The sequence below is a fragment of the Lontra canadensis genome, unplaced genomic scaffold, assembly GCF_010015895.1.
Source record: "Lontra canadensis isolate GAN:19392208 unplaced genomic scaffold, GSC_riverotter_1.0 scaffold31, whole genome shotgun sequence".
Taxonomy (NCBI): Eukaryota; Metazoa; Chordata; class Mammalia; order Carnivora; family Mustelidae; genus Lontra; species Lontra canadensis.
In genome coordinates, this window is record NW_022631025.1 from 4,807,692 (window position 1) to 4,828,241 (window position 20,550).

General features: G+C 34.2%; 1 protein-coding gene across 2 annotated transcripts in view; it reads right to left on the reverse strand.

Annotated features, from left to right (window-relative positions):
- JAK2 (Janus kinase 2) overlaps window positions 1-20,550 on the reverse strand; it is a 131,915-nt gene that overhangs the window by 2,680 nt on the left and 108,685 nt on the right. The window contains exons 17-24 of one of the 2 annotated variants that reach the window (XM_032866510.1): window positions 18,862-19,013; window positions 18,565-18,715; window positions 17,589-17,725; window positions 10,198-10,387; window positions 9,472-9,596; window positions 9,118-9,290; window positions 1,859-1,976; window positions 207-320 (exon numbers count right to left, since the gene is read on the reverse strand). In XM_032866510.1, the coding sequence (XP_032722401.1) occupies window positions 207-320; window positions 1,859-1,976; window positions 9,118-9,290; window positions 9,472-9,596; window positions 10,198-10,387; window positions 17,589-17,725; window positions 18,565-18,715; window positions 18,862-19,013 (1,160 nt within the window). The remainder of the gene's footprint in view (window positions 1-206; window positions 321-1,858; window positions 1,977-9,117; window positions 9,291-9,471; window positions 9,597-10,197; window positions 10,388-17,588; window positions 17,726-18,564; window positions 18,716-18,861; window positions 19,014-20,550) is intronic. The other variant, XR_004383716.1, reaches the window with a different exon arrangement.

Below are 20,550 nucleotides of genomic sequence, written 5' to 3' on the forward strand. Positions count from 1 at the left end.
TGGTGGAAGACATGAATTGAGAAATCCCACTTAATTGTCCTACACAGGCACATATCACGGTCATGCTTAGGTCCATAGTCCTATGATGATGCTATTTATCCAAGAGCTCAGCAAATTAAATGTCATAAAGTGACCTGAAATCCCTGTGTAAAAAGGAAATAAAATCACCTGATGAATGTGGATAAAAAAATGGGTTTTTTTAGTACCTCATCTGGGCATCCATCTGGTCTTGGTAATCTTCCATTATTCTTTAGGAGTTCAATCAAATGAAACACAATCATCTGTCCTTGTTTGTCATTGCCAATCATGCGCATAAATTCCTGTAATACAAATCCACTTTTCAATGAGATTTTTTTTTGTATATTTAATTTGAATCAGTTTCCCAACTTCTAGTAAATGTGAAAAATTCTGTATATGTATGTCTTCTTATATGTTTGAGATCTTTTAAGGACAAACTATTTTGGGCATCAAAACCTTTCTTTTCAATCATATTTCACAAAAGACAACTGAATGTGTAACGCCTATCATGCCATTTCCATAACTATAATATGCTTGGCACAAATTCCCTGAGAAGGGCCCAAAACAAGTGAACTAAAACATATTTACTTTGGTTTTTTTATTGTTGCTTTAACATATCATATTACATTTCAGCTGAAGTAAATGTTGACTGTAAAAGAGGACATAATAAAAAGATAACATAGAATGCATATATAAGCATAAATGCAATGGAGAGAAAATATTTGTATGTTAAAAATTCCTAAAAGTAAAGTCTGAACTATAAGCTAGGGAAATATTTATGAACACATCACTTATTTAGAGAGTTATAAAGTGTTCTTTTAAGTAGGTAAGAAAAATTATGAATATAAAAATGGGCAAAGCACATGAGATAATGCACACACATATATATATACTCCAAATAGCCAATAAATATGCACTCAATCACACTAATAGGAGAAGTACAAATTAAAATAAAATAAATATAACTTCTATCAATTTGACCAAACTGCATAATATAATGGTCAATACTGGCAGATGATAAAATGTAAACTCTTATGCACTGTTATTGAGAGTACAATCTGGTACAATTTTTCTGGAAAGCATTTTGAAATAATCAAAAACCTTTAAGAGAGTTCCTAATCCTTTACCTATAATTATACTTTTATTCTAAGGTGACAAGAGATAAATATTTATACATAAGGAAATTCACTATGTTCGCTGAAGTATTACTTAAAATTAGACTGAAAAATGGAAAAGAACTGTCCAGAAATTATATTCTTATGATAAAATGCTACCCAGAAGTTAGAAGTTATATTTGTAGAGAACATTTACTAATATAGGTATGCTATAGAACTTATGAAAAAGCAGAATAGCAAAGTGAACCGTATGACTTTTATTTTATAAAAGAAATATTTTTGATAAAATTTCACTTTCATACATAAAATTTTAAAAAGCCTGGAAGAAAACATACAATATTAAAATGGTTATCTTAAGAAGATTAATTACAGATTTTTATTTTCTTTTTCCTGGCTTCCTTATTAAAAAACTTCTAGAACAGGGAAATGTATTTTTAAATGTTGAAATTTTTCAATAATTTTTAGAATGAATAGATTTACTAAAAATAACATAAAGAAAGTATACAACCTCCTCCCTTTTATTTACTTATTTACTAATTTTCCTCTCTAACCTCCTCCCTTTTGAAAATGCAAGTTAACTTAATGAGTAAGTTTAGGATTATTTTGTTGGATGTTGTCTTCCAAATAAGCAATAAGAGGCTCTAAAATGAGTCCAAAGCTTACTATTATTCTTTGGAAAAAGCTTTTCTCATGTAAAGTCGAAAGTAAAGAAAAAGCACACTAACCGCTGGGGGACTTTTACTCTTCTCAATATATGTGAAAAGTTCATAGAGAACCACTCCAAAGCTCCACACATCTGAAGCCACAGAAAACTTGCTCTCTGTCAATGATTCTGGAGCATACCTATAACATACGAAACACATTCATAAGACAGTTACTTGAACTGTAGTAGCATTGTGTGGTGACAGACAGTAGCTACAGCTGTGGTGAGTAGCAAATTACATATAGACTCCTTGAATCACAGCGTGTACACCTGAAACTAATGTAACATGTACCAGCTACACTTCATTAAAAAAAAAGTTACTTGATATGCCAACTCTTGATTTTACCTGAAAATCACTGGACTAAAAAGACAGGCTGTACAGGAAACGGTAACATAAGCAGGTCTGAGGCTACCATTCTCAAAAACGTTGTTTGCAATGTTGACAAATGACTGTGCCTGGAAACCTAAGATTTCAGAAGGGTTGCCACAGTTCCCTAAGTGAGAAGAGTGCTCACTGGGCCTAAACAATATGGTCTACACTAAACACCTGCTTTCTTTCTGGGAGTCTGGAATTTTGGTACATGCCAGGCAGAGAACGAGTTGTCACGTTCTCTGGGGGAATTGAATGTGTCCTGTGTGACTTTTCTGGGAGAGGACCCTTGGAAGCTTTGTGCTCAGTTTCCTCCAGGTTTTGCCCCAAATGGCTTTTCCCTTTACTGATTCTGCTACATATCCTTTCTCTGAAATGAATCAGCCATGAGTATGACTGTATGCTGAGCCCTGTGAGTCCTCCCAGTGATTCATCGATAACTCAAATCCAAAAAATCTATTGTAAGTAACACCAAAGTTAACTGCAAAGTACCTTCCAGTACGTGGGGTGGGGGGTGGGTGGTGGAGGGCGGGGAAGAGGCTCTTTGAAAGTTAAAGCTTTAAATGAATTGAGCTAATAAGTCTCCTAGGAGGGGGAAAAATGGCTTCTAAACTGGAACAAGACCTAAAGCTATAAACATAAAAGAAAGAACTTGTTAATCAGAAGGAGGGCAATTATGATAGGAAATGCAAAAATGCAAACTCACAGGGCAAAATGGTGTCATTATCTACTCAAGTATCAACACTATCCAAGGGAGGACTTTGGCTAATGGACTGTGAGTATCATGGTCCCACTGCTAAGTTTATCTTTATTACAGAGGACAGTGACAAAGATCTGTTTAAGACTAATGAGATTAAACATATGAATTACATAAATTCAATCTCTCCTTCAAAATCCAATTTAAGTTTCCTCACTTCCACAGATCTTTCTCTGCTACTTAAGGTCTTAATGACCTCATGCTATTGAAGTTCTGTAACATTTATTGTCCATACTATAGTTAGGCTATTTTTTTACAATTAGTTTCAAAAAATTTTTTCACATAGTTATTTTTAAATGTATATTAGTTTTATCTCACAAATGGAATAAATCTTCTTAAAGACATTCCCCCAAAGCGTGCAAAAGTCTCTTCCTTTGATTTTCATGAAAGCACTGTCTACAATTTCCCCCCTCATCTCCAAGGCTGGTTTTCTCTCGCCCATGTAAGGATAAATACAAATCAAAAAGAAAAAAGAATTCTCCCTGATGAAAATGAGGGATAAGACTCTTCCTCCTCTTTTGTCTTAGAGCATTTACTTTAGAAAACTTAATTCTTTGTCTCTTTGAAATGTATGTAAATTTTTTTTTAAGTTTTTGCTTAAAAGACTTTTGCTAGCTTTATGATGCAAGAATGTCTTTCTCAAGAACCTGGGAACCATCTTTCCAGAACAAGTAGCACCTTGACCTCCCAGTTTTTGTGGGATGTAAGAGTTTAACTTCTGGCAGGTGCCTCCTCCCAAGTTGCAAAAATATCTCCTATCATAAAGATATGAGAAGTTTGTTTTTCCTATGGATAATGCCAATTAGCCAATGCAGATGGTCCCTCTAATTACCAAGTGAACTTAGAATAAACTATGTGTGACAAAGCATGCCGCCAAGTCCTCTTACTTGAGGACTGGCTACTGTTTATCTTGAGAACATTATGTAATGGGTTGAATCTGGCCGTATAAAAAAGTGAGCTTTCTTTCTGTCTTTGCAATCTCTTAGCAGGTTGCTTGTGATGCCATGACTTCAGGATTATAGCTTGATATTCAGTAATAAATTTTTTCTTTCTCTTCTATCTTTGTGCAGAGGTTTTCTGGGTTAGGAGGAGATTTCATTTTTAATTATATTTCCCTTACACTTTCCCTTTTCTCTATCTTTTAAATTTGGGTTTTCCAAGGTTCCATCATCAGAGCTTTACCTTTTTGTCAAAAACTTTCTATTAGATAGTATTCATTCACCTAGATACTAACATCTCCTAAATTTATAACTGTATCTTGACCATTTTTTTGTGCTTTGACTTACTGAACATTTGCATATTAAATAAAGTTGTGGCAAAGAGAACTCCATCCCCCTTTTTCACAACCAGCTGGTTATTTTACTTTCCCTATATGATGAATGGCATCAACAATCTATCTTACTCCCCAGGTAGAAATCTAAAGGATTATTTTTGACTCATCTTTCAATCCAATAGCTAATGAGCCATCAAGTGCCTTTAGAATATATCTTAAAAATATATCAAATCAGGGGCGCCTGGGTGGCTCAGTGGGTTAAGCCTCTGCCTTTGGCTCAGGTCATGATCTCGGGTTCCTGGGATCGAGCCTCGCATCAGGCTCTCTGCTCAGTGGGGAGCCTGCTTCTCCCTCTCTCTCTGCCTGCCTCTCTGCTTACTTGTAGTCTCTGTCAAATAAATACATAAAATCTTAAAAATATATATATATCAAATCAGTCTCCTAACCCAACACCACTGTTACAATCTAGGGTCAGATCCTTATCACATGTATTGTACAGAGGTCTTCAAACCAGGTGAAGAGTAACCCCAGGTATTTACAAAGATTTTCCAAGGGATACGCTACAGCAAGAATAGTATAAGGATCCTCCATGAGTCCCAGAGCCTGCTTCAATAATTATTTTATCAGAAGCATTTTTCTTTCAGTTCTTCTTAATACCAACCCTAGGACATGCTGGAACATGTTAGCTTAAAACAAAGAGCACTTTTGAGCAAGAAAAGCAATATAGATAACAAGGATTCTTTGAAATGAAATTATAATTGTTTAAAAGATATGGCTAGGGGCACCTGGGTGGCTCAGTCAGTTAAGCATCTACCTTCAGCTCAGGTCATGATCTCAGGGTCCTGGGATCGAGCCCTACATCGGGCTCCCTGCTCAATGGGAAGTCAGCTTCTCCTTCTTCCTCTATCCCTCTGCCTCACCCCTGCTCATGCTCTTTCAAATAAATAAATAAAATATTTTTTAAAAATGGTATGATGGCTAATCCCATGGATAAAAATTATATGCATTCCCTTTCAACACTTCAGATTTAGTGTTTGTTATTCAATTAATCAGTTAAATCCTATTTTAAAAAAAAGACTTTTTTTTATTTATTTGACAGCAAGAGACACAGCAAGAGAGGGAACACAAGCAGGGGGAGTAGGAGAGGGAGAAGCAGGCTTCCCACTGAGCAGGGAGCCCGATAAGGGGCTCGATCCCAGGACCCTGAGATCATGACCTGAACCAAAGGCAGATACTTAATGACTGAGCCACCCAGGACCCAAAACCTATTTTTTTTTTTAAAAAGTAGGCTCTATACCCAGTGTAGAGCCCAGCATGGGGCTTGAACTCACAACCTTGAGATCAGGACCTGAAATGAACTGAGATCAAGAGTCAGATGCTTAACTGACTGAGCCACAGCAGTACCCCCAGTTAAAACCTGTTTTATCAATTCATATTCTGAAATATTTACACAAAATTTAGTCAGCTTAATTATATTATATGAAAAATTTAATACTTCCTAATATAAATATAAAACTATATGCCAACCACCTACGTGACTAGTTTTTAGCAGTAGATAGCCTTCTTTTCCATTAAATACACAGGAAAATTTTGATCACAATAAAAATGTTACTTCTGATTTTTATACTAACTTTGTATTTGATATTTCTCCGAAGTCAAATATCAGAGTTTGATACATACCTCTCCCCAACACATTTACTGAAGGAATAATAGGTCTTTTACCATATACTTTATTACATACATTATAATCTTAGCTACATTTTATTCTGTATTATTTATTACAAACTAAGTAATGAGAAATTTTTATAACAATATAAAATTAATTATAAAATTAGGCATGAAACTAAATATTTGAAATTAGAAAAGAAGTAATCTTGAAAGAAAGGTACTCTGGCATATATGCTTTGTTATAAACATGCCTCTGTACATGTGCTCTGCAATTTATTTTTTTAATTTTAATTTTACAATTTCACAATTTTAATAACTTACTTCAATTGAAACATGACATCAGACTTTTAAAAAACTTTTGGTATATATCCCAGACACTGAGAAAAGGAATGACTCTAATGATTTCTCTTTTGAAAATCAAGTGGTTTAATTCTTTGTTTTCAAAAAAATTTAAAAAGAATGGATCTAATGAAATTGCCAGCTAACAGACAAACTTTAATCGTACATCACTATATACTTTTTTACTACTTATCTCAGAAGGACTCATAGAAATGAATATTCTTATAACAAAACTCCTTCCATTCCTATCTATTTATTTACACAAACAAGTTTTCCCCCTCCTCATGGAATGCCTTTCCTCTTCTCTACCTGGTAAACTATTAATCAATAGTTGAAATTTCATTTCTTTTTAAAAATTTTTCATATATATATATTTTTAGAGACAGAGAGTGAGCGAGCAAGAGAGAGAGCACAAGCTGGAGGAGGGGCAGAGAGAGAGAGAGAAGCAGACTCCCTGCTGAGCAGGGAGCCTGATGGAGGGCTCCATCCCAGGACCCCAGGATCATGATCTGAGCCAAAGGCAGCCACTTAACCCACTGAGCCACCCAGGCACCCCTGAAATATCATTTCTTAGTTGTGCTTTTCTCGGATTAATATAAACCCTCAGCAGAATTATTTGCATTCTTATGTTTCCCCAACATCTTCTTCATTCTTCCACTTATATACTACGTTACAATGATTTGACCATACGTTTGATTTTTTCCAAAACTATGAACTCTTAAAGGGAAGGGATAATGCATAGTGGACCTGGCAGTTGAAGATGCCTGCCACATAAAACTTTTCTTTTTAGTCTGGCCTTCCTAGTTATCTGGGCAGAGTTTTTTTTGTTTTTTGTTTTTTCCTTCTTCCAGATATTGACCCTACCTTCAGGTCCCAAATTCCTTCTATGGTGTTTGGAACAGTAGGTACTTAAGAGTATTTATTAAAGTATATTCATTAAGCATGCCTAAATCACTGGAAATTCATATAACTAGGCTTTATGGATTTCTTAATTCTATGAAATTCATAACTCTATGAATTTCTTAATTCCATTTAACTTCTCTTATTTTGCATTCTGGAAAAAAAGAATGAAATTCATGTATCACTGGGTATCTAACCAAAGTAGATAGTTAAGTTTAGATGAGTCTTATATTCTATATTTTATATTTCACTTATACCCTAAAATTAATTAGATGGAGGTAATGCTATTATCACCCAAGCTGTTCCTTAAAAGTGTTTTTATTATTATGAAAAATTTCAAACATACATAAATTAGAGAACAATAAACATCCATGTACATGTCATTTAGTTAAATTCATTGCCTGCCTTGCTTTATGGACTTATTCCCCATCTCCACCCCACTGGATTTATAGGAAGTGAATTTTGGACACAACAGTATTTCAAACATGATTATTGTATATTCATGGCCATTTTTTTAGTTGTTGATGTTCAATAACAGGTTCCTTTCCAGAAGAAAGTATACTATATGTCAGAGTTAATTAAATAGTACTACAATTTCAAGGATAATAAAGATTTGGGGAAGAAAAACTTAAAAAAAAAAAAGGTAAGTGCTTTTCTTTAAAATATCCACAATGCCATTATATATTACTCTTCTATGTAAATAATCCATTTGTTCTATTTTTTTATTGTGTTATATTAGTCACCATACAGTACATCATTAATTTTTGATGTAGTGTTCCATGATTCATTGTTTGGGTATAATTTGTTTTAAATCACTTGTGCTTTCTTATCTGATTTTCTTCCAGACTAACAATTTATAATAGCTGGGGTAAGTTGTAAAACTTACAGATACAAAATAAATGAAGATAACTAACCAGGGCGCCTGGGCGGCTCAGTCGTTAAACGTCTGCCTTCAGCTCAAGTCATGATACCAGGGTCCTGGAATTGAGTCCCATACGGGGCTCCCTGCTCAGCAAGGAGTCTGTTTCTCCCTCTACCCTTCCCCCCCTGCTCGTGATCCCTCTCTCTCTTACTCGAATAAAATCTTAAAAAAAAAAAAGAGATAACCAACATATATGGATCATCAATGAACTTAGTAGTTAACTGAATAATCTATATGTTTCTAATAATACTGATGAATCACACAAATATTTATATATTGACAGTTATACTGTTTATATTAGTAATTCTAACTTTTAAGTAAAAAACCCAAAATGTTAATAAAATATACTTAATTAAAATAAACAAAACATAGCCCTTAACAGTATCACCTGATTTAAACAACATAATTTTAAAAGTATTATTTCAGATGAATAAACCAGAATTAAAGCCTATTTGGGATATATCCCAAATTTAAACATTTAAATATAATTTCAGCAATTCATTCCTGTAAAACAAAATGTACCATAAATGAACTAAGACATAAAAAAGAAGACTTTGCATCACAGCACAAAGCAATAAAACAACAATGCATACCACATAAAAAATTAGGTTTGTATGTTCCTTGCAACTCATAATTTTAAATGAAGATCAAAAATTACCTTTAGCTTCAAATTGCTATAAAATATTCCTTTAATGACAGACTAAATCACCACCATGGTTAAGAAAGCTTAAAAGCACAAATTCTGAAAACAGACTCTCTGGGTTTGAATCCTAATTTTACCATTTATTGGTCATAGGACCATGAGCAAGCTATTTTACCTGGTCTGTACTTTAGTTTCCTCACACTCAACATAGAGATAATAATACATCTTCTCCAAGGGTAGTTATAAAGATTAGATGAGATAATCCATGAAATGCATTTAGCCCAATGTAAGCAGGATAAATTTTTGCTATCATTAGAAATATATAAGTGATGAACTACTAATATTAATAACAACAAAGTTTAAAGTTTGTGCTCTAAAATATTACTTTATTATACTAAAATATACTCACCAGAATATGGGACTTTCACCAGGTTCTTTCACTTTGTAGTATTCTTTGTCTTGTGGCAAGACTTTGGTTAACCCAAAATCTCCAATTTTTACTCTGTTTTCGTTTTCCACCAATATATTCCTTGTTGCCAGATCCCTGTGGATATATCTTTTTGTACCAAGATACTCCATGCCCTATGGATAAAATAACATTTATTTCAGCTAAGTTTTATAAATGTAAACAATTTAAATGGGTCTTTCCTCTATCTATCTATCTAGACTTCCTTAATCGTCTAAGAAAAACTCTAGAGGATTTTGTAACAATTACTTCAGCATGTTCTTTTTATTTACAACAAGTAGCCAGGATATTATATACCTTGCATATCTGAGATGTATACTGCAGAAGTTTTTTATGATCTATCCGTTCTTTATGTTTTTGGAGATAGTCTCGTAAACTTCCATATGGTAAATATTCCATAATTAATCTTAGATTACGACGACCTTTTAAAAAACAAATGAAAACACAATGTTTTACTCTGTCATACTTCACTGATAAAATATTAGAAAACAAACATACATAAATGACTTAAAGATATATATAAACTCTAAGATGACAAAACTTGATCATAAATTAAGTGATGTAGTAGTTAATAACACAGGCTTTTTCAATCAAAAAGTTTTAAAAAGAAGCTTAAAAAATAGTTATGGTTTAACCTTGTGCAACCCATTATGCAAACCCAGGTAAGCTGATGAGAAAATTTCCTTTCTCCTTATCTGTACTGAACAAAAAGTATCTAATTTTCAAAATATTTTCAAATAAAATGTGGGCAAAGACAATTTATTTAAAAATGATAGTCTCTCGGTAAGCTTAAGCAAGCATGGTAACCACCATCCTCAGTGAAAAGAAGGATTAACCAAGAAGTGAAAGACTTCCTGTAGTTCTAGCCCAGCACATCCAGGCACAATCTAGAGTCACATGAACACTTCTCTCCTTGGGCACTGGCAGAGGAGAAGTCCAGATCTTGAGACGTTTTATGTTTCCATTACCCAGGATGCCAAGGACATACCTTGAGTTCAAACTAGGTTTCAATGGGCAACATACCAGCACTGTAGCACACTCCCTTGTACTTCACAATGTTGTCATGCTGCAGGGATTTCAGGATTTCAATCTCCCTCTCAAAGTCTCTCAGGTGCTCCTCAGTACTGTGCTGGAGCTTCTTTACAGCCACCACCTCCCCAGTGTTGTCCTGCAGGGGGTCATACCGGCACATCTCCACGCTGCCAAAATTACCCTAAACAACACATCACAGTAGGATAGAGACCTCAAGTCTTCTAGACAAATTACGAATAAATTCAAATTATATAGACAATTCAGTATACAGTAGCTAGAATTAGCAGATGTATTTCTAAGCTTACATTAGGCAACTTTTAGGATAAGAAAAGGAAATAATATTTCAACAAGTAGGCAGTAAATCTATAAATTTAATTTCTTCCAAAGAAATTACAGGCTGAAATATAAACAACTTCAAAAAAGGCATTTAAACAAATCATGAACATGAATTATTAAGATAAGCCAAGAGATGGGATGCCTGGGTGGCTCAGTAGGTTAAGCCACTGCCTTCGACTCAGGTCATGATCCCAGGGTCCTGGGATGGAGTCCCACATTGGGCTCCTTGCTCAGTGGGGATCCTGCCTCTATCTCTGCCTCTGCCTGCTTGTGCTATCTCTCTCTGACAAATAAATAAATTTTTAAAAAAGTCTTTAAAAAAAAAAAAAAGATAAGCCAAGAGACATGTCAGGGAATTCCTAAATCTCTATCACTAACTCCCATGAAGATCTTTGCTGCTTCACAATATACCCTTTGATATCACTGACAATGAGCTGGACGGAATGAGGAAGGGTCTATTATGGACTGAATGTCTGTGTTCCCCCCAAATTCCTGTGAGAAAACTTTAACCCTCAAAGTGACTGTATTTGAAGACAGGGCCAGTGAAGACATGATGTTAAATGAGATCATAAAGGTGAGGCTGGTGCCTTTATAAAAAGAGGAAAGACACCAGATCTCTCTGCCATGTGAAGACACAGCCAAGAAGGTAGTCATATGGAAGCCAAGAAGAGAGTCCTCACTAGAAACTAAACTCTGCCAGCACTCTAATCTTAGGCTTTCAGCCTCCAGAACTGCAAGAAATTGTTGTTCAAGCCTCCAGCGATGGTATTTTGTTATGGCAACCTGCGCAAACTAGTACAAGGTTGATTTATTTGCTCAAGGAAAGAAGAAATTTTAGGGCGCCCGGGCAGCTCAGTGAGTTAAGCGTCTGCCTTCGGCTCAGGTCACAATCTCAGGGTCCTGTGATGGATCCACTTCTCCCTTTCACTCTCCCTCTAGGCCCTCCCCACTCCTTCTCTCAATAAATAAACAAAATCTTAAAAAAAAAAAAAAAGAAGAAGAAGAAGATATTTTTAGCCTATCAGGATGTTTCCAAAAATTTTTAAAGGTCAATCCTTAACAAAATCAACTCTCTTTTTATTTAAGACTTACTGTCTAGATAGAATTGTTAGGTTGATACATAACATTTAAAATTAAGTATTAGTTTTTTGCATTAATCCAATTAGTATATTATGGCATTACTGCTTTTCTACAATAAAACAATGTAGTCCTTGAGCTACAAGATGCTAAGTGACTGTATTTCCAGTTATATATGTAAAAGTCAAAAACAAAAACTAGGGGCGCTTGGGTGGCTCAGTCAGATAAGCATCTGCCTCTGGCTCAGGTCATGACCCAGGGGTCCTGGGATCAAGCCCCGCATCAGGTTCGCTGCTCAGCAGGGAGCCTGCTTTCCCCTCTCCCTCTGGTTGCAGCTCCCCTTGCTTGTGTGCTTTCTCTGTCAAATAAATAAATAAAAATCTTAAAAAAAAAAAAAAACCAACAAGACCATATATTAGTCTCAAAGTTAAGTCTCTTATTACAAAGACCACACAGTAAAGTGGATAAGACCTGGGACTCTGGAGTCTGATGACTGGGGCTAGAATCTTGTCTACCACTTATTCTCTTTGGGACCTTGGGCAAGTCACTTCTCTCTGTAATACCAGCTACCCCCACCTTAAAATGGAGGATAATAAATACCTATTTCATATTGCCTTACTAAGAAATTATTCTAAAATACATTTTTAAAAAACACAGGTTGGAAATAACAGAGTTTTATATTCTTTCCCCCTACTTAACAATATGCTCATAAAATTTATTTTCCAATGCCACTGTATATTTCTTGAAAATGTGATTTTTAATTACTGTATATTATGAATGTATTGATTTTTTAAATTGAAAATAGAAATATATATAGTTAAGAGAAGTTTTAAAAATAGATTCATATCATTTCAATGATATTCATAAATACCTGTGTACATCTCTAATAAGGATACTCTTCTTATAAGCAGAATTAGCAGTTCAAAGAATATGGACATTTCAAAGGCCCCTGATACCTGCCGCAGCAGAATTTCTCTTAAAAGGGACACTGATTTAAGTTCTAATAGCAGTGGAAAAAAGTCAATTTTATCATATTCCTGACAACACTAAACACTGTAATTTTTCTAAATCTTTGTCACACTGATAGTCAGAAATCAATCTCACCGTTTTAATTTGGAATGCCTCTATTTTCTTTTGGAAGAAGATAAAAGCAAACACTGAGAGTGAAGAAATAGATTAAGGACAGGAAACCAGAAGGGAATGAAAATGTTTGAAATGGGCACCACAGGAGAAATCAAATCAGGGAGAATAAAAGAACTACCAATAAAAGAGTCCTAAGTACCAGCCAATGCTGGAAATCAATTTGTGACGGAGACAATAAACATTTATATCTGACTTGTTCTCACAGTGTTTGAGAGATGAACACTGGAATGGAAAAAAGTAATTGAGAATTTTATTGCTCCTATACAAGGAAACAACAGGAAAAGTAAAACAGATCATCAAGGGAGGGAAGGTGACAGAACTATGAATACAAGTAGAAGCAGAGTTTAAATGGACTACCAGGAGGTTTACCTAGTGTAGAAAAGACGGTAGCTAACAGGCTTCAGGAAGAAGAAAGGGTCAAAGACACTGGCAATAACAGAGATATCAAAGAAGGATTTATGTGTTGGGGAGAAACTAAAGATACAAAGTTATACTCAGAAAGGGAGATATCAGGGTCTGATATTCCGTAAGAAAATTACTATAAGGGATTACAGAATTCAAAGTGCACTCATTCAGCAGAGACACAGATCTGAGGTAGAAAGGTTGAGGAATTTAAAAAGGGTATTGAATTGGTGCCCAAAATAATGGCAGAGGCAAGGTGAAGATGAAAACAGTGTGTACCAAAAGTACTCAAGGAATGTGGAGCATCAACCAAGATGCTGGCCAATGATGAGGAGGGAATAATAACAATATTCACATGGGACTAAAAATGATGCCTAATAGTCTGATGTTTGAAATGCAGTAGCAGCAAGGTCCAGATCTGTGTGTCCCAGATCTGGACCATGGAGGAATAGGGAATAAAGAGGATTTTTTAAAAATTTACATTTTAACTGAGGTGAAGAGTAAAGAATATAAGTATACGAGGGCACAAGTATAAGGTAAGATCACAAAATTACTCATTTTAGAATTCAAGTAGCAGAAGAAAGGTTTTGCAATATTTTCTTAGGTCCCTTTATGAGTATTAAATTAAAATAAATCGTTATTTCTGTTGTCTTTTTTTAAAAAATACAGAAATAATTTTAAGTACAAATCCCTCCTTTGAATATTTTTGCCCTGCTGCTAATTGAAAAGAATAAAGAGACACAGTATACCAATAGCTGTGTTTTTATAATATGAAAAGGTGACACACAAGCACTTTTGTAGGGATGGCATTTTGGATTTAGATTCAATAAGGCAATACAAATAGCTAGACAGTCTATGAACATATCAATTTTTTCAAATAAGTGAAGATGAAGTGAAGTGAAGATGAAATTAATATTACAATATTAAATGCAGCTAGGAAACACCCATATAAAAATAGCTACCACTAACTAAAGACCATACTATTTTCCTTTCATTTCCTACAAACTAAACTAGTGAGAAATACATTTTGAAAATGCCATCCTTTGGGGCGCCTGGGTGGTTTAGCTGGTTAAGTGACTGTCTTCGGCTCAGGTCATGATCCCAGGCTCCTGGGATCGAGGCCCGTATTGGGCTCCTTGCTCAGTGGGAAACCTGCTTCTCCCTTTCCCTCTGCTGCTCTGCTTGTGCTCTCTCTCTCTGTCAAATAAATAAATAAAATCTTTTTAAAAAAAAATGCCATCTTGAAAGTCTCCTTGATTTACATTATTTTTAAAATAATGTTAAATCCAAAGAACTATGTAAAAAACTAAAAATGTTGAAAAGCAAAAGGAAATAACTCAAAGCTGCAGTAATACAGAATGTTGTAAATATAGTATATTCACTTTTAGAATTATGTTTCAAAGAATGCTCAATATCACTAGGCATCAGGGAAATACAACTCAAAACCACAATGAGATACCACCCCAGTCTATGAGAAAGCACATTAACATTTAATAAAGAATAAATAAAGGGGTAATTATGAAGAATAAGGAATTCTCTTAAAAAAAGAAGCATACCCTAATAATGCCTCTGATACTCCTGAAAATAATTTAATAATATTCTTGTATAAATAAGTAGACTACAATTTATTGTGTAACTGTTTAACTTAGGAATACTTTCTGGATAATTTTAATTATCCAGATTACTGATTACTGAATAACACTACAGTGTTGCACCCTCTTTTTAAAAAATTCTTAAAATAACCAAAATAAGGCCTATGTTAGTAGAATTTTACATGAAAAAGCAACCTGTAATTAGAAAATTATGCGATATCTCAATATTTGAATAGTTCATAAATATACATGAAATTACAGTATTGACATTTCTACCAATTCACATATTATGAAAATTTTAGAAATTGTGATCAGTATGAAATTTAAATACAGTATGTACTTATCACACTGTTCTCTAATTGTTAGCTGCGATCCACCTCCTCTGTAAACTCTACTAAGACAATTACTATATCCCATATCCACCATGACCAGCAGAGCACCTCACATTTTATAAGAACTCAGCATTTGTATATAAAAGCCACATTATTTCAGGGGAAAAACCCAAAAATCTAGAAGTAATTCAGATCCTCCCAAAGATGTCTTATTTCTAGACTGCCCTTTAAATGTTCATCCACTGGTTTAAAAAGTCTGACTCCTGAAGTGAAGGAATCCACTTTGGATCTTGGAATTTGAAATGTCCTTTTTTTCCCCCCCTAGAAAATGGTTTTAATCAAACAAATGTTCATATATTCATGTTCATATTAATATCTGGGAAAATATAAAAGTATAAGAATTAAGATGCTTATTAAAAAATCAACTGAAGATAATGAAATTTCACTTTAGATTGTTCCCTTTACTTCAGGTAAGTTGAATTTTATTTTCTAGAACTTCCTGTAGAGTCTACCAAAAAAGATCTCTAGAATATATAATATACAGTAAGGCTGGATCTAAGGATGACAGAAGTTAAATGGCTTGTTCATAATAACAGAAAATAATTTTAAAGTTTTCATGATTTTGTGATGACTAGTGACTATGGTTACTAGTCTAATGACGAGTGTTTCTGGTCATGAAAATATCTGCATATAATTAACAATAAATCAAGATTTATTCAACAATAAACCCATGAATAAGTCACGTTACACTAATTTCTGCCTTTTCCATAAACAATTTTGCAATGTAGCTCCTGATGGAAATAAAATAATTATTTTCTTTATCTCTTCATATACTATGACTTGCGCCAAGGTAACAGAAGATAATGCAACTGAAGTGTACCCACACAAACAAAAACAAATACATAAGTGAGATAGCAGAGATAGCACAGGAGTAGGAACAGAGGAAGGATCTGATCTCACATCTGCTACTTTCTAGCTATTTGATCACAGACAAGTTACTTAACCTCTTTGGACCTTAATTTTTCTCATTGTGAAATGAAGATACTATTCTTAAGCTGAAAGGATCACTTCCCAAACTGTTCTAAAGATCACTTTCTAAGATATCAATAGATAAATTTTGGGGGTGGAAGGTCAGGGAGCAAAAGACAAAAAGGTTTAATAAGTTTTGGACACACTGTATACTAATAAGAAAGTGATGCTCTCAATAGCCTTATGGCCAAGATGCACAATGTGGTCGGCAGCCTCTAAGATACCTTCCAACGTTCTCTAACTTTGACACTCATGCTCCTTTATAATCCCTTCCCCTTAACTGTGGGCTGAATTTATCGCCTCATTTATAATGAACAGAACATGGCAAAAGTGGTGAGATTACTCCTGAGATTAGATTATAAAAAAACCATGGCTCCCACCTGAGGTGTCTGCTCTTAGCTGCCATGCTGTGCGGCAGCCCTGCAGAAAGGCCCCGTAAGTAAGACGGGAAGCAGATATTTGGAGGCCTATCAATAGCCATGTGAGTGGAAGTAAATCTTCCCCAAGTCAAGTCTTCAGATGAGATGGCAAAGCCTGGAAGACAATTTGACTGCAGTCTTGCAAGAGACCCTGAGCCAAAACCACCCAGCTAAATTGCTCCCAAATTTCTAATTCCTAAACTAGGTGACAAGAAATGTTTGGTTTTGGCTGTTAAGTTTTAGGGTAATTTGTTACATAGAAATAGATAACTAATAGACCCAAAATGCCTGGATTTTCTCTTTCCAGTTTGTAAGCCACAACAAGATACAGAAGTCTACACTAACAAGTTTAGGAGAAAAAAGAAAGCTTACCACTTTAACTGGACTTGTTAAGAACTAAGCTTTTCCTGGTCTTACTTAAAATACATAGGCTAGGCATGACTGTGTGAATTTTAGCAGATAGAGACTCTGTCTTGTTAACAAACACAGTCCAGTCAACATCTAGACTCTGGACAATGAGGGTAATTATTTCACCCTGAGATGACTAAAAGAGGATACTGGTAGAAAAGTTTAATGATCCCTTTCTTTATTGTGTAACTAAAGCACCTCTACCATGAAAGAGTCCCATAATCAAATCAATAGGAGAAATACTGCCTAATTATCATCCATTTACAGATGTTCAACGCACATTACATGTTAAAGATTCCAAAAGGTTTGTCAGTAAAAAGAGCTATTTATTTAACACAGCTTTTCTCCAAACTGATGACTAAACCTTTTTTTCTTATAAACACTCCCTAAATTTTGTGTAAAGTGAATCTTAGAGAATCTCTAAAGACTTTTTCTTTCCTTTCCTTTCCTTTCTTTTTTTAAAGTAGGCTCCATGCTGGGCCCCAGTGCAGGACTTAAACTACTGACCCTGAGATCAAGATCTGAGCTGAGATCAAGAGTTGAATACTTAACCGATTGAGCCACCCAGGTGTCCCTAAAGCCTTTATTTTCTAAACAAAATGTTCTAGGATTATATGCTATTTAAAAAGCTTCTGACATCTTACCTTGCCAAGTTGCTGTAGAAATTTCAAGTGTCTCTCTTCAAACTGTGTAGGGTCTCGGTCTTCAAAAGCACCAGAAAACCCTAGGGCACCTATTCTCATATTTGGTAACATATCATTTTCTGTTAATAGTTCATAATCTGGAGAAATAAAGTATATTGCTACCATAAGCTGGCAAATTACATTTTTTGAGTTAAAATGATATATATTCAAGCTAACCAAAATAATCAGAATGAGTCAGAAATACTACATACAAATTGACAGAGGACAACTCTAATAGTTTAAGCTATATTAATGACAGTCTTTTTTTATTACCCATAACCTAACAGGCTTTTAAAAAAGACTTTTGCAAAGGATAAATAATTTCCAACATAGGCAGTTTTGGTATTTATAATATTATTTTGACTTTTTTGATGAAAATGGCAAGTAGTATTAGAATAGGAAATACCTATGGGTCAGACATATAAATTTTATATTTAAATTTTATAATGTATAATGTTTATAATGTACATTCAGCTATGTATTTTACAGGACTGGATAAACAAAAACAAACCTACTTCATGTTTAGAAAACCACTCAATTATAAAATATATGAGCAGTTTAAAAATTGATTTTAAAAAGTCAAATAAGCCAAACAGACTTTGGGAGTGCAGTATTCATTAACTGGTAAACTAAAACAGGGTTTTTGAAGAAGAACTCTCCATTAAAAATGGAGAGACTGTTTAACCAAGAGGAGTAGAATATGTATAAAATAGGAAAAGTCATACGAACATAAGAAACTAAGAAGATCTAAAAGACACTATACTGTACACCTGAAACTAAGAGAACACTGTATGTTAACTGAAATTAAAATAAAAACTTAAAGAAAAAAGACAAGGAACTTCCTGCAAGAGATTACAAAATTAGTAAAGATTTGTTAAATACAATAAAGATAGAAAGATAGCTGGAATTTCAGTAACACTATTCCATCAATACGTACCTGGAGTAAACAAACTATTAAGATCTCGTATGATGGCTCTGAAAGAAGGTCTGAAATCTGGTTCATAATCCATACAATTATTAATAAGATTTGCTAATTCTGTCCACTTTGGTGCAGGAAGCTGGTGCCTATCTTCGTAAAACTGTAGCTTCTATAATTAAAGAACCAGATAAGAATAAATTGTAGAATGTGATATCAAGCTTATTCTTTAATGACAGGCTAGAAAGATACCTAGTCATGTGAATGAAAATCAAGGATCACAGAGTAATTCCAACGTCACAGTCAATAAAAACTTACTCTTTGAGAATCCAAAGCACTCAGAGGTTTATCTCCTCCACTGCAGATTTCCCACAAAGTGGTACCAAAACTCCATTTGTCTGTTGCCAAATTTAGATTTTTAGGATTTTCAATGCATTCAGGTGGTACCCATGGTATTCTCTCCTGAAGAACTTTAAATGATAGAAACAAAGTATGGTAAAATAGTTCCCACAAGTAAACAATTCTTTTATATGCAGATAATTTTCAAACTCATTTGAATAATCAGGTCTTTTTTGTTCGGGGTTGTGTGTTGTGTGCCTCATACAAGCAGATGTATACACTTAGGAGCTGGAAGGGAGAGGAGCTGGAGAGCATTGAATTTAATATCTCAGATTAAACAATGATAAAACTGAGACCCATAAAGACTAAATAATTTGCCCAAAGTCACAAAATTTGTTAGTAGCATGGAGAGAATTAGAATCTTACACAACAAATCCTGGATCAACTAAACTTCCTTCCATTAAGTTACCATGTCTCAACTCGTGTCCTACTCTCTCTACCCCAAATTTTTTCCATAAAATTTGTCCTAAACTTCCTTTGGATTTTTTTTTTTTAAATTTCCTTACAATGCCCAAGTAGTAAAGGTAATGTTAACATCATTCTGAGCTGTTCTAATGACTAAACAGCAGTGGCAATTCTAACTTGTACATGAGAAAAGAAGGACCAACAGACAGATGAATGAATGAATTATACCAAGATACTATGAATACAGAACTGATATAGGTAGTTTCTACTAAGATCAGGGAATTTCCCCATAAAGTTGCTATGGTCTTTGACCCCATCAGAAAAAGGCTATTCAAGGAAGGAGGGAACAATTTTAAATCCACCTTCTGGTAGTCTGGCATGGATGCATAGATAAAGCAAATAAAATAATATACAAGAATGAAGGATAATCTGTTTTATGTTTTCATATATTTTGCAAAAGCAATATGAATATTTTTGCTGTATAATTAAGAGATTAAAGAGTACAGGTTCCTTTCTCTTTAACCACATGAATAAATTTTCTCTTTCTTCATTTCCACTCCAAAGAGTAAAATTTTCCTGAATATACATTTTAAGATCCTATAACATTTTCGGCTGTATTATCTGTCTTCACCATCAGATAAGCTACCAAGTTTCAATACTCTTGGTTCAATAGGATACATCAATGCGAAGAAGTTTATCAATTTAGAGTCTATGTTTAGAATATGCAATTAGAGAAATTAGCTAAGATGAGATATAATTATACCATTATTAGTACCAAAAAAACTTTCAACTATGTGACTGAAATTTTTACTTCAATAGTGTTAAAGAGAAGGCTAACAAACACAAAAGAAAGATGTTTTCTAAGTTTTTAGAAGTCAGAATTAGCTGGATAATTAAATAAGATCTCAAAGTAGATAATATATCTTCTCAAATTTTTACTTAGTGACTGAAGAAAGAAAAATTTACATAATTTACTTGTGGTTCAAAAATGTATTAGAAAACGTCACATTAAAAAACAGATAAAATCTCCATTTGCAACAACGTGGATGGAACTAGAGGGTAACTAGAGGGTATCATGCTTAGCGAAATAAGTCAATCAGAGAAAGACAACTATCATATGATCTCCCTGATATGAGGGAGAGGAGATGCAACATGGGGGGTTAATGGGGTAGGAGAAGAGTAAATGAAACAAGTTGGGATTGG